This window comes from Macaca thibetana, chromosome 7 (assembly GCF_024542745.1).
Source record: "Macaca thibetana thibetana isolate TM-01 chromosome 7, ASM2454274v1, whole genome shotgun sequence".
Classification (NCBI taxonomy): domain Eukaryota; kingdom Metazoa; phylum Chordata; class Mammalia; order Primates; family Cercopithecidae; genus Macaca; species Macaca thibetana.
The window spans coordinates 71,054,140-71,068,192 of NC_065584.1; the positions used below are offsets into that span (position 1 = coordinate 71,054,140).

At 38.7% G+C, this 14,053-nt stretch overlaps 1 protein-coding gene across 1 annotated transcript in view; it reads left to right on the forward strand.

The window, feature by feature from the left end:
- The window catches only part of SLC25A21 (solute carrier family 25 member 21), a 506,446-nt gene that overhangs the window by 455,140 nt on the left and 37,253 nt on the right, over positions 1-14,053 (forward strand). Inside the window, exons 5-6 of the mRNA XM_050799224.1 lie at positions 652-711; positions 4,612-4,719. Coding sequence (XP_050655181.1) covers positions 652-711; positions 4,612-4,719 — 168 coding nt within the window. The remainder of the gene's footprint in view (positions 1-651; positions 712-4,611; positions 4,720-14,053) is intronic.

Here is a 14,053-nt window from a genome sequence, read left to right on the forward strand (position 1 = left end):
CTTCACCATCATCATCACCATCAGTTTTGAAGGAAGGAATTAGCAGCTTGCTTTCTTCGTTCAGGTTGAGGACAGTCTTGCTTTATGGCAGGGGATGGACTAGATAACCTCATTGGGTTCTTCCCTAGTTTATCGTGGCATCTTCATAATTATTTAGTGTTTTCAATTCCATGGAGCAGTGGGGAGATACCAAAATAGAAATGCAAGTTAACACTGAAAAGTGGATGTCTTTTACAAGTGTGTTAGAAAATTGGGCTTTCACTGGGAAAGCAGTTCATAGAGAAAACATAGGAGACCAAAGATGTCAGGTCTCTAGGCCTATAATGTTGAATCACTGCCATAAGAGAGAAGTCTATTGATGTCTGGGGAAACTGAAAATGGTCATGGTAAATGGAAGTTGTATGGTTCATTTACTGCTCTAAAGGATTTCATCAGCTCTTCTGTAGGTTATTATAACTGCATTTGAAACTGTGAATGTTAAAGAAAGTTCCAATAGCAACTACCCGAGACAGGATTAAAAACTGTATTAGATAGTTTATCATTTTTTGAAATGCTGGTTAACATAATGATTTACTAAAGAAATTTGAGTCAATTAAAGAGTTTGTTGCAGGAAAATTGTTATAAATCTGTGAGTTTGGTTTTGTTTCACAGTTTTTCACCTTTGAGCAGTACAAGAAATTGCTGGGATATGTGTCACTGTCACCAGCATTGGTAAGTGAGAGTATTTATTATACTTAAATGTATGTGTTATTTCATAAAGCAAAATCTAGAAACAAAAACTCTTTTGATTCCCAAGCCCAGCTACTAAAATATGAATTCAAGTTATTCAATGTTCAGCTACTTGTTGAAAGCCATCTTCCTAATAACTCACAATTTGGCTATTTTATAGCTCCCAGTGATGAATTTATGATAATAATGATATGTCTGGAAAGGCCCCATATGAGATATGGTCAAGAACATGAAATAAAGAGTACATTTATCAAAGACTCTTTTTAAACCAAGACATGCATATGTTTACATACATACTGCATATATCTATGCAAAAGTCAACATGCCAAGTGCCAGGTCACTTTTCCAGCTTTTGCACCAGCTGTAGTAAATGTAAGACTTCAGATCCCTTGGGATGAAATCATTCTGTGGTCAGATGCAGACTGAAGGGACTTTTATAGGAATGACTGTAAACAACTCAACTAAGGAGAAATGTGATAGTACAACGACATATCTCATGTATCACACAAAATTCACTTGGTGATTTGAACATTTCCCTATGCCATTCCCCTCCTTCTTGGTGACTTTCCTGCTTTTCACAGGAGTTAATTGTATTGACCAAATGGGTTCTACAAATGTGTGTGCAACAAGAGCCCCCAAGAGAGTAAATGCATTAACTTCTCCTTCCAAGTCCGCAAAGAAAAGCAAAACAAAATCTGCATTGGCCTTCCAATTGGCAGTGTACTCCAGTCTCTAGGAAAATGCCCTCATTTGCCCACTAAAATGGACAATATTTGAGAATTTGTATTCTCAAATTCTCAAATAGACTGTCCAAGAAGAAGTATCTGTTATTTTTAAAAAATCATACATGCCCCTTTTCTAGGAAAGATCCTGTTAGGAAACCTAATAGCATCACTTTTTGTTATGACAAAGCAATGTCTTGTACAGTCCTTGCCTATACAAGGTGGCTGGGAGACATGGCCTCCTAGAGAGGAGGGAGCAGTGATACCATGAATCTTGAAACTAGCTAGGATTTTTTCCTTTTAATTCTTTGGCATCTTCTCTTAATATCATTCTTAAATTTGGAAACAGCTTGGCAAAAAGAGAATTAAAAATTTCCTAGTGAGAAACAATAAAAGATGGTCTCCAGAGGGCCAGCTGGCTGTTCTTGTGTCAAACATTGGTACCATGTGAGAGACTGTAGGTCTTTGGACTCTTGAGAATTGAAACAGAAAAGCGTTTGGTCACTGCAGCTACTATAAACAAATGCATGCCAACTGTGTACAGTTCTTCTCTTTTCTTGAGCTCATTTATTTCAGTTACTTTTTTTGATATGGCTAGACATTTAAACAGCTGTTAAGTGTCCCCTGGTGCTCTCACATGAAAAGCCTAGGAGGCTGGAAACCCAACAGTAAATGTAGGTTTCTGGAACAACCTATGTAACATGATCTGCTGCTATCTGATCAATTATTTTGACAAGGGACTGCTGAACACTAGTTCTGACAGCAAATGTAGCTGAATTTTATAGAAGAACAAAAAAGTGAATTACTTGGAAGATCGCATATAGTAAGTAATAAAAACCTGGACATCTGGATTTTAGCTTTCCCAGTCAAAAGAGTTTGGGACTAGTATTTTTTTTCCACTTCTGGCTTCCATGATGGAAGTCTGAGATAAATAAATAAAATATTTGATCAGTTACCCTATACACATATGCTTAAAACTGTAATGAAGGGAGATAAAATGGAAACATCATCAATGAGTCTCTCTCTCTCCTAGAATCTGTATGCGATTTCTTTCTTTCCCTTTCTTTCTTTCTTTCTTTCTTTTTTTCTTTCTTCTTTCTTTCTTTCTCTCTTTCTTTTTTTTTTACGGAGTCTCAATCTGTCGCTCAGGCTAGAGTGCAGTGTCATGATAGCTCACTGCAACCTCTGCCTGCCAGGTTCCAGTGATTCTCCTGCTTCAGCCTCCCTAGTAGCTAGGATTACAGGTATACACCACCAAGCCCAGTTAATTTTTGTATTTTTAGTAGAGATGGGGTTTCACTGTGTTGGCCAGGCTGGTCTTGAACTTCTGACCTCAGGTGATCCACCCAACTTGGCCTCCCAAAGTGCTGGGATTACAGGCGTGAGCCATTGCCCCAGCCCGTTCTTCCTTTTTTATGTGCAACAAGACCAATGGTGTTTGCATTACACTCTATGAAATGGTTTCACACATTATTTTGAGCCTTAAAATAACTTTATAAGCAGGGAAATTAGTTATTATTATCTCCATTTTACAGATGAGAAAACTGTGGCTCATCAGAGATTCAGCGATGTATACAATAGAGCCACAACTAGCACCCATGGCACCTTTGTGTGAATAATGAAAAGGTGCCCCTTCTCCCAACGGATGCCTCTCCAGGGCTTCTCTTAGCAAGTGAGGGGCAAGCTGGATTCTGGCCTCCAAGCATCCTTGGTTGGGCACCTTTGTCTCTGCACAAGCTACTGTGTGTTACAGCTCTAGTCACACAGCCAATAAGTGCTAGAATTGGACCTAAACCCAGACCTCCTGCCTCTGGATCCTGCCTTTGTGCCTCCCTTTCTAAGGTTACACAACATTTCTTTCTCCCTCCTTCCTCTCTTTTAGAAAATATTCCTTTCTCCCTCCTTCCTCTCCTTTTTAGAAGATATTAGAGCCCATTGCCAAGAGTTATCTGTTATTTACTCTTCAATGGTTTTATTCTTCTCTTTGTTGTCTACAGTACTGCCTCTTGTCCTGGAATTGGAGGTTCAGCACTAAATAACTACTTTTTTTCAAGCATCTGTTTTGGAGATTGGGGCTTTGTTTCATTTTGTTCTGTCTTGTGTGTGTATGTTTTAATTGTGTTTATTTTTGATACAGATTTTCTGGAAAACACATAAGTATTCTACCTAGAGGTAAATTCTAGGAAATTGTTCTTTCCTATTGCAGAAATTCTTAACAGATACCGAACAAGAACTTGACATACAGTCACCTTTTGATAAGTTTTCTAGATTTTATTTGAGCCCTTCAGAATAATCTAGTCATTTCTTTGTCTTTGTCCTTCTTTTCTTTTCTTCTTCTTCCTCTTCTTCTTCTTCTTCTCTTTTTTTTTTTTTTTTTTTTTTTTTTTTTTTTTTTTTTTTTTTTTGAGACAGGATCTCACCCTGTCGTTCAGGTTGGAGTACAGTTGTTCAATCATAGCTCACTGCAGCCTTGAACTCTTAGGCTCAAGTGATCCTCCCACTTCAGCTCCCAAGCAGCTGGGACTGTGGGTGCACATCTAGCCATTTCTGATCTCAGCTTTTAGGTTTAGAAGACTGCGTTAATTGCCAGTGTTTTTTAAAATAGGGAAAAGATGAATAAAAAATAATGTTTGTTTGTTAATAGTCCAGAATAGTGACTCTAAAAATATGAACATAGGGTTAAATGTTTCCAGCTATGTTGTTACCTGAAATTTAGCTTTTTAGAAACAGTTTATTTGTGGTTCTGCTCCTTGAATTTCTTATATGCCCAATAAAGGAATTTAAGTAGATGTTTAAAAATGAAGCTCTCCTTTTACAATTCAAATTTTCTTAATTGTTATATGTGCAGATGTTTTAGTATCCACCTTTAAATCAGTAAAGCAACCTTGCTTTTTGTTGAAAGAAAAAGTCGTTGTTGATGGGGCTTTGACATTTTATTTTGAAATTGTTAGGATGTGGTTTGTGGCTTCTATAATTTCTTCTTCATGAATTGTCAGCATCTAATCAAGAACTAAAGCTGTTTAGTAATGGAATATGGTGCATTTATGTAGGTTTCTCCATTCTCTTTATAATGTTCAGCTGCATAGCGTAATGAATAGGATGTTTAACCCCATACACATGATAACTTGTTTCAAAGTATTGATTGATTTACTTTTTCTAGACATTCGCCATTGCTGGATTGGGATCTGGACTAACAGAAGCCGTTGTAGTTAACCCTTTTGAGGTAGTAAAAGTTGGCTTGCAAGCAAATCGGAACACATTTGCAGAGGTAACCATTTAATGTTTTTCTATTGTTGAAGGCATGTAAAAACTTATTTACTTATTTATGTATTTTGAGATAGAGTTTTGCTCTTGTTGCCCAGACTGGAGTGCAATGGTACGATCTCGGCTCACCGCAACCTCCACCTCCAGGGTTCAAGCTATTCTCCTGCCTCAGCCTCCCAAGTAGCTGGGATTACAGGCATGCATCACCATGCCCAGCTAATTTTGTATATTTTTTGTAGAGACAGGGTTTCTCCATGTTGGTCAGGCTGGTCTCGAACTCCTGACTTCAGGTGATCCACCTGCCTTGGCCTTCCAAAGTGCTGGGATTATAGGCATGAGCCACCACGCCTGGCCATAAAAACTTATTTTTAAGTATGCATGTGAAACAATGGACCCAACTTTTATCCACTTATTAAAGCCATAGTAAATCACTGTTAAGGAAATAGCATAAGAAAACATCAAATATCTCCTGCAAGTAAAGTGTTAACAAAAATGCACTGAGATCTAATGGACAAACACTTGTTTATTCATTTTTATTTTAGAGCTCTAATGTAATCTGAAATGACTTATTCGGAAATATTCTCCCAGCTGCTGGCAAAACTTCTTTTCAATTGCTCTAGAATGGACTATAGCTAAACCACTGAGGTGATAACATTATTTTGCTTTTTTAAAAAAAAACTGAGTCTTTTTATAAAAATGACCTCAATCCTTTCCCCACTACACCCACCACCCGCCCTGAAAGATTCGGATAATCTGTCAAACTTGTCCTTTGGTTGAATCTGAATGAGCGCTTGGACAATGATGGGTCTTGACCTTTCATCATTGGTACATGACGTTTCGTGCAGACAGCGTTCCTTGGTGTGTGCTGCCTTCTCTTCCTTCCAGTTACCTAAGAATTCCCTTTCAACTGCCAAATCCAACTGTTCTTGTTTTATTCTTTTCAGGCACAAGGTAGGAGGAAAACAAGGGGATTGGCATCCGAGGTTTCTTCTTAACATTTTAATTTAATTCCACAACTGGGTAGCATGTGGTAGAAATTGGTTTGGAGTATCTGCTGACCTGGATCTTTCTGTAGGAAAGTTCCCCTGCCTACTGCGTAAGCAGCTGCTAATGGGTGGAGACCCTTCACTCCCACCCCACTTCCTGCCTGCTGCTGATGCTGCCTGAGAGCTTCCTGGCAGTTTCTCAGGCAGGCGTATGGGAAAGGAGGGGGGCCCTACTCACCTTTAGCTGCCAAGACCTGAGGGGACAGGGTTGGGCTGTTACAGCAGATGGTATCTACTCAGATGAGGTCAATCCTAATTCAGGGGGAATTTTTTTTACATTTCAAAAGATTGTCTTAAATACAGTGATATACAGCACCTTATAAAAAGTTGAAAATCTCTGTATTCTAGTTTTTGTTTCTCTTTATTCTTTCTTGAATAAAAGAAAAAGATGGTAAGGAATGGGGGAGGGGAAAATAAACATTTTTTAAATGTCTTATTATATGGAACATTTAAAACAGTTCCCATGGAATCTGCTTAAGGAAAACTTGGTTTGTTGGAATGGGAGAATTACCAGCTAGAAGAATATTGCAGAGATCCCTGTCCGGTATTCCATCTTACCCCTTGGGAATCTTGTCTTGAAGCAGCAATGAGTAGGCAAAGGAATAAACAGGATTTGAGTTGCAGTTCTCTATCTAGGCAGCATGTAACCAAAAGGACTCAAATGGGACAGAACATCAAGGGGCACTCACAGGAATGAAAATTATGAGTTATCAGGGCACCTTGACTCATGCTAATGTTCTTTTTCTCTCCGTTGCCCTCAAGGAGGCTCTGCACTGAGGCCAAGTAAGAGCTGCTAATGTTTTGCATGTGCTAATGACTTGCTAGAACACAATAAACACCCTTCCTGCCCAACAAAAGAATGTGCTGCATGTGTACATGCCACCAGTTCATCACTTACACAAATGCAGTCAGTGTAAATTACGTATGTTTAGCCATTTTTTAAAGCAGTGGGCAGGGGATAGCAGGAGCTTGTTTGGGGTCATTTCTTTTGCATTATCCACTGAACTGGACATTATCAGGTATTTACTTAGAATAAAATCAATTAGATGCATTATAAAATATTTTAAAAGTGACTTTAGTTAGAATTTAGCAAAGTAGTAATTATGTAGGTAACATGCATCAGCATTTATTTACAGCAGCTAGCAGAATTCAGTAGCTGAAATGAGAAGGTGTTCTGATGCGGCACATTATGGGCAATGTTCATCGAACTGAAGCAATAGGTGCTTTTCCTCAATAGACAGTAATGGAATTGTGCCTATTGTAGAAAATGTCTGAGAAAAAGAGATGATATGATAAGAATAGAACATTTGGATCTAGTTATTTAGAAAATAATTGCTAGTCATTTTTGCTAGTATCTTATAGGTCTTTTGGCTAGGACTCAATAATGCCGAAGCCTTCTTCATTGACTAGCTCCTTCTTTCATCCAACAAGGGAATAGATACCCTTTAGTTAACCTGTGCCTGTGTTGATTTAACTCAAATATTAGGTATGCTCACCTCGGCATGTGTATGACCAGGAATAATTCTTGCTTTCTTCACTCTAAGGCTTTGTGGGTTGTTAAGTATAAAAGGGAGATGTGGAGGAAGAGGAAGAAGAGGAGGAAGAGAAATGAAGAAGAAAAGAATTAATGTAATGTCCACTGCCTTTAAAAATTTGACTTAAAAAAATTAATACAAGCCTAAAAGTAATGCATATTTATGTTACAAAGCACCAAAATATATATATGTTTCTTAAATATGCATGTATAAGTACACCAAAAATGATCTAGACTCTAGAGCGGTGCTGTCTAATAGAAATATGTGAGCCACATTTTTAGCAGCTACATTTAAAAAATGAAAAGAAACAGGTGAAATTAATTTAATAATGTATTTTATTTAACCCAGTATATTCATTTTTCTTAAGACTATTTTTAGAGCAATTTTAGGTGCACAGCAAAATTGAGCAAGAGGTAGAAACTTCCTATGAACCCCATGCCCCCACACCTGCATCATCTTCCCCATGATCAACATCCCTCACCAGAGCAGTCCATTTGTTTTAATTGATGAACCTACATTAACATGTCGTTCTCACCCAAGTCCATAGTTTACATTATGGCTCACTCTTGGTGCTGTACCTCTATGAGTTTGAACAAATGTGTAATGACATATATTCATCATTATAGTATCATACAGAGTAATTTCACCGCCCTGAAAATCCTGTGTTCTGCCTATTCATCCCTCCCCACCCCACTTAATCCCTGGCAACCACTGATCTTTTTACTGTCTGTAATTTCTCATTTCAATGTGTAATTGATATAAAAATTATATGAGATATTTACATTCTTCCTTTATACTAAATTTAAAAATCTGGTGTATATTTTATGCTAACAGCACATCTCAGCTAGGACATTTCAGGTGCTCAATGGCCACATGTGGGTAGTAACTTCCAACCTGTGGGTAGTAACTTTCGTATAGAGTAGTTCAGGTCTATAGGAACTCATACTAAAATTCATACCTCTGGAGAGGAGATTGGAATAGAGGAGGAGAAGGTGAGAGTTTAAGAGAAGGGCTTTGTGATGTTGAATGTTTTAACATGAGAATGCATTCATGTTTTGTCTGTGAACATTTACATGCATGCTCTTCGTAGAAAATTTAGAAAATTTAGAACAGTTTAAAGAAAAGTATGTTATCCAAAGGAAATGCTTCTAATGGCTCTGCCAAGATCAAGCCCTGCCTTCAGGGAAGACCTTCTCAGCTGATCAGGTGGGAATGACTTGCTGGCCTATCTTGGAGCTCAACCTTGCGTAATTCAGGTGCCATGATTTCATTTATAGGAGCAGAACCCATATTTTTTCCTACTCTGTAATTTCTAACAGAGTTTAAACTTTGTTTGCCAATTACTGAAGAGCATATACAATCAGAGCTGTGTAGAACAGGAAGAACAATCTTGTGGGGAGAGACACAACAAAGTTCTCATTACACTTTTTACCATTATCCCATAGTGTGGCCTTGAACAGCGTACATGCAGTTCCCTCATTGGTAAAATGGTAGTGATCAGTCCATCTCCTTACAGCAAGCCATTTGTGTAGTGGTTGGAAGCACAAGACCTGGAGGGAGATCTCAGTTATTGACTATGTGACAGCCTCACGTTTCCTACCCTGACCCTAGCCCAGTTTCCTCATTTGTTAGGAAAAAAATAATAGTAATAGCCATGTCAAACAGTCAAATAGATGAGACTACATAAATCTGTCAGTATGGCCTGGCATGCAGTGATGGTTCAGTAAATGTTAGTCATTATTATTACTACATGATTGTTATGATAATTTTAATGTGTTAATATACACAAAGGCCTTAACACAGAGCCTGGAAAATGGTAGGCATTCAACCAATGATAACTATTGTTAGATGCAAGATGATCTTACAAATCCGTAAGTTTAAGTAGAGACAGATTTATTTTGAGCTATTGCCCCAATTAATATTGAGCAGTCACAGCTGACTCCTGTTTGGGGCACCAACAGAGCTCACTGAGCAACGGTCTTCTCCCTCAGTGTGCCTTAGGTCATTATCAGATGCCAGGGCCATCCATTCAGCCTGAATTCCTTATGAAGGCATATGGACTGGCAGCCTGCTTACAATACCTGTTGATAAGGTCTTTAAACTCAGATAAGAGCCCATTATCATAAATAGCAGTAGCTGGATATCTGTTTACTGTAAATAACTAGCACTTAGCAGCAGAAGTTAGAGATGAAACTAAAAACATTTGAGGCCACTTTGGGAAGAATTCTACCACAATCAAGAGATTTCTTCCTCTGGAATAGCTGTGTAAAGTTAACATGAATTCTCAATTAAGCCTTCTTAATCACTTCACATGGAAGGTTATGAACTTAGCTCATTTTCAGCCTTTTCAGTCAGCTACTAGTTGCGGTGGAACACCAAATGGATGGGCTACACGCAGAATGGCCAACTGGCTTGACAACACCTTTAAGGAAAGCAAAGCAGGTACCCTGCAGATGCTTATTTTGCAGATAGGTAGCTCTTGTCCTGCCAATTGGGAGAATTTCTCAGGAAGCGTGTCTACTGTTCAGCCTGTCTGCCCTAATGTCTTGGACATAAACCACCCTGGTGTCCTACACAATGTATTTTGGATTTTCCTATTTCTACAGCCTAAGGTGGTGAGTCAGTGGGATCTTTTAAACATGAAATTTCCAAACAACTTTCAGCAAGAAGTTGCTGCAGCTGAGAGGGGCACTGCAGCAGAGGACAGCAGAGGACAGCCAAGGACAACAGTAGCCAATATGATACTTAATATAATACTGAAAGTCTTCTGTGTAAGGGGAGAGATAGAGATGGAACAAAGGAACTGCTACAGTTCCAGGTGCAGAGAGCATGGTCTAGAAGAAGGTGTGGGCTGTAGGTGGATGTCCCTTTGCCATGTGGGATTGGCCTGGCTGGCAGAAGGCAAGAATGGTGCCCTGTAGCCAGGATCCAAGTGCAGCACTGGCATAGAGCAAAAGTTCCTTCTGTTAGGTTCATGGCAGCCGAATGATAGGAACTGGAGTCCTGGAGCTGCAAGTGGAGTTCCCATCAAGAACGACAGGTACTGTGCCTGCTCCAGCTGCCCTGGGCTCTCCCTTCTGATCCTCTACCCAGTCAGAAGTATGTTACCCACAAAATATGCCTCTCACCTAGTTTAACCATAAACTGTTTTTAAAAAATGTGAATTTACAATAGCAAAGACTTGGAACCAACCCAAATGCCCATCAATGATAGACTGGATTAAGAAAATGTGGCACATACACACCATGGAATACTATGCAGCCATAAAAAAGGATGAGTTCATGTCCTTTGTACGGACATGGATGAAGCTGGAAACCATCATTCTCATCAAACTATCGCAAGGACAAAAAAAACAAACACTGCATGTCCTCACTCATAGGTGGGAATTGAGCAATGAGAACACTTGGGCACAGGAAGGGGAACATCACACACCGGGACCTGTTGTGGGGTGAGGGGAGGGGGGAGGGATAGTATTAGGAGATATACCTAATGTAAACAATGAATTAATGGGTGCAGCACACCAACATGGCACATGTATACATATGTAACAAACCTGCACGTTGTGCACATGTACCCTAGAACTTAAAGTATAATAAAAAAAATAAAAAATAAAAATTAATTAAATAAATAAATAATGTGAATTTAAAATGTGGTGAATTTAGTTCCTGATACTGCCCTCATATACTTCCAGCTTATGTATAACTATTTTAATAGGTGTGCTTATCTTGCCTACACTTCTTAAATTACCACCGTATTAGTCAAAGACTATAATCCCTGCCACACTTCCTCCAATTCTAATACCAGAGTCTTGGCCAGTAGCTTAAACTTCACAGTGAATAAAGGAAACCAGTCTGTAATTTAAATATGCTTGACCTTCTGTGGGGAGCAAAGTAATCATAGCTTTGTCATGCTCTGGTTTGGTTCACTGGGTGTAAAAACGTGTGTGGATAAAATTGGGATAGACCCAAATTTCCCCCCATCCTTCAAACTAAACCCAGGCAATGAGTTGTTCTGATCTGTTGTCTCTTTGGCTTGGGACTAAGCTTGCCCAAGGATTTCCCTATTGGAGATGGTTTGCACACCCAGTCTTGCCAATGTGACTTTGTAGCTTGCTGTCCTTACAGGACCTCCCCAAACTGGCTGCATTGGTTTTTATCTGTATATTTATAAGATCTAGAAGTCCCCTATTAGTTGTGCTAAGCCAAGTGGTGTTTGGCTGGCATGCTCTCTGCTAGCCTGGAAAAATGTGAATTTCTCCCCAGAAGCAAAATCTTGTGTGAATTGTTTCCCAGTTTTCCTCTCCACTTTGAAATCTACTTCAAAGTTATTATTTGGCTAAAGGGTTATGTTTTCCTTCCCTTGAGGTCTATAGGATTTGCCTCTGATGTGTGGCTGGGGCACAGGTTTTCCTTCTAGTCTGTCATTTTTTATCTGTGTTACATATGAACATAATCATTCTCACCCCAAATATGAAACTAAACCTATAGGAAATTGCAAAAGCCTGTTTCACCTCCATTTAGTCTTCAAAGATGTTCAGCCCAAGAAAGAAATACTTAGTGTTCTATCTTGCTCTGATTATAATTTTAAGGATCAACGAACAGATAACAAATGTGTAACTGATGGTAAAATCTTTAAAGACAGGAATTTTTTTAAAAATTAGCTCAGGGTTTGGTTCTGGTTTGGGATAACACCAATAAATATAGTTCTTCACACTTTATCCTGGGAACTTAATAATCTGATAGCGACCAATTAGATCATGTATGATATAACAAAGTTTAGCAAGTATGTTCTCCATGGAAAATCAACAAATGTTTAAACTTATTATATTACATACAGTCAACTTTATGTTGATAAAGTAAATTGAAGGGCTTTGTTTTGTGATCATCTCTTTTGAGAGAGAGAGAAGTTGAGTTATACAGAGAGTGAGCGTGTGGCTCTGTTTACAGATATTGGGAGAAGCCAGCTTCAAGGGCATGTCAACATTCATGATGATGTATTGGGTTAAGTTCAAATTTTTCCTGCATTACTGTGTAAAACACTGCCTGGCAATAATTCAGCACAGAAATTATTTCTTTCCAGTCTATGATTCCTGTGGGCAGAAAAGAAAATTATGCATATGAATCCGTTCCTATAGTTATCTTTCAATAATATCTAAAGCAGCAGCCAAGTTGTCTCTCTATTATCATTTATAGAAAATAGATGTGTCTTCCATTCAACTGTGCCAGGAACCCTAGATTTTTGTTTTCAGAATCAAGACTTTGAAGTAATGATAATAGCTACCATTTACAGAATATCTACTATATATCAGACACTCTGCAATTTGCCTTATGTGACTTTTTCCTTTTATTTGATTTTTTTAAATATTTATATAATTTTGTGAATTATTAACATAATACTTTTTTAACAAATCAAGTAAGACAGAGCTATATAAAGAAAAATTAGTTTATTTTTGCCAACATCTCCCTCTAACCCTATCCCAGTTGTCGCCACTGTGAACCCTTCAATTTTTTCTGATGCTCACACTCAGTTGATATTTCAAATCTCTCTTTATAAGGTTGGTGGCTTTATCCACGTTTTATAGGGTAGAGAAAATAAAGCCCAAAAAAGTTAGCTCTAAGAAACTGAACATTAACGTAGATGTCTCTTTCTAGTCAACCATACTGTTTTCATTGGGATAAAGAAATCTGGATAATTAAGAAGCTCAAGGGAAAAGCAAAAGAAAAGTGTTTATGAGACCATGAAGAAGCAAAGCCTCCTCTTTGTTGCCAGTCTTTCCTGAGTCATAACCCATGTGGCCACAGCACTGTCACCTTCTTTCTTCCCAGCTCTGCCATCAGTGCAGGGGCAAGGCACAGCGTCAGCGTTTCATCACCTGCAGGGCGCCGTGCTCCTCCAGGGCTAGCTATTGAATAGCAATTTGATATTGACATAGCTTTGTGGTTCGGTGTCTGGGAGGGGTTGTTGATGGCAAATTCTTCTCCACTCACCGGTTGTTTGCAAATAGACCTGTTCATCCAACATACACTCTGGATAGACTCTAATTATATCTGGGTATCTTTTTTGTTCATAATCATGCCCTATTAAAACAAACTGTAATGATGAATTTGTGAAATGTCTAAGCTAAGAGAACTATAAATGTGGACTTTTTCAGCTTGATTCTTCTCCTTTCACTTACATTTTGTTCTCAAATAAAAGGAAGGTTTTTCTCTGATTTTTAAATTTTTCAAATGTATGAAAATGCTTCAAGACCTCATTTGAGTAATGAAAAGTATGGATGATCTTCATTTCCTGAAGAACAAGCATATTTTCCTACCTTAGTGGAGCAACTGGGTCCCCTTTTTTTAAACAAAGCAGTGTTTTTCTGAAGGCCCAGATATGGACACTCACTCCATTGTGCAGTCTCATCCGGTTTGCTTTCCAGCCATGTGATGAAATCCGGTGCAACACCCATATTCCATTGGCTTTCAAATGCAACCCGTTCACCTTTCCATAGGAATGCATGTGGAGCGTGCTTTCCTTTGACATGCTGTGCCTAGAACTCTTCTTTGGCCTTAGAGATGGAGGAAATCCACTGACACACCCAAGCCTGTACCCACTGGCCGTACTCTTAGTGGTATTTACCCAGGGAACAATGCCTGCTGCCTAAAATCCTGCCTGTGATCTCATGAGCTAATCAGAGCCAGGTATGGTCAGTAGTCAGTTGGAAGAACTCCAGAAAAAATAACTTGGGCTGTCACAGGTCATCTCAGTGATTTGT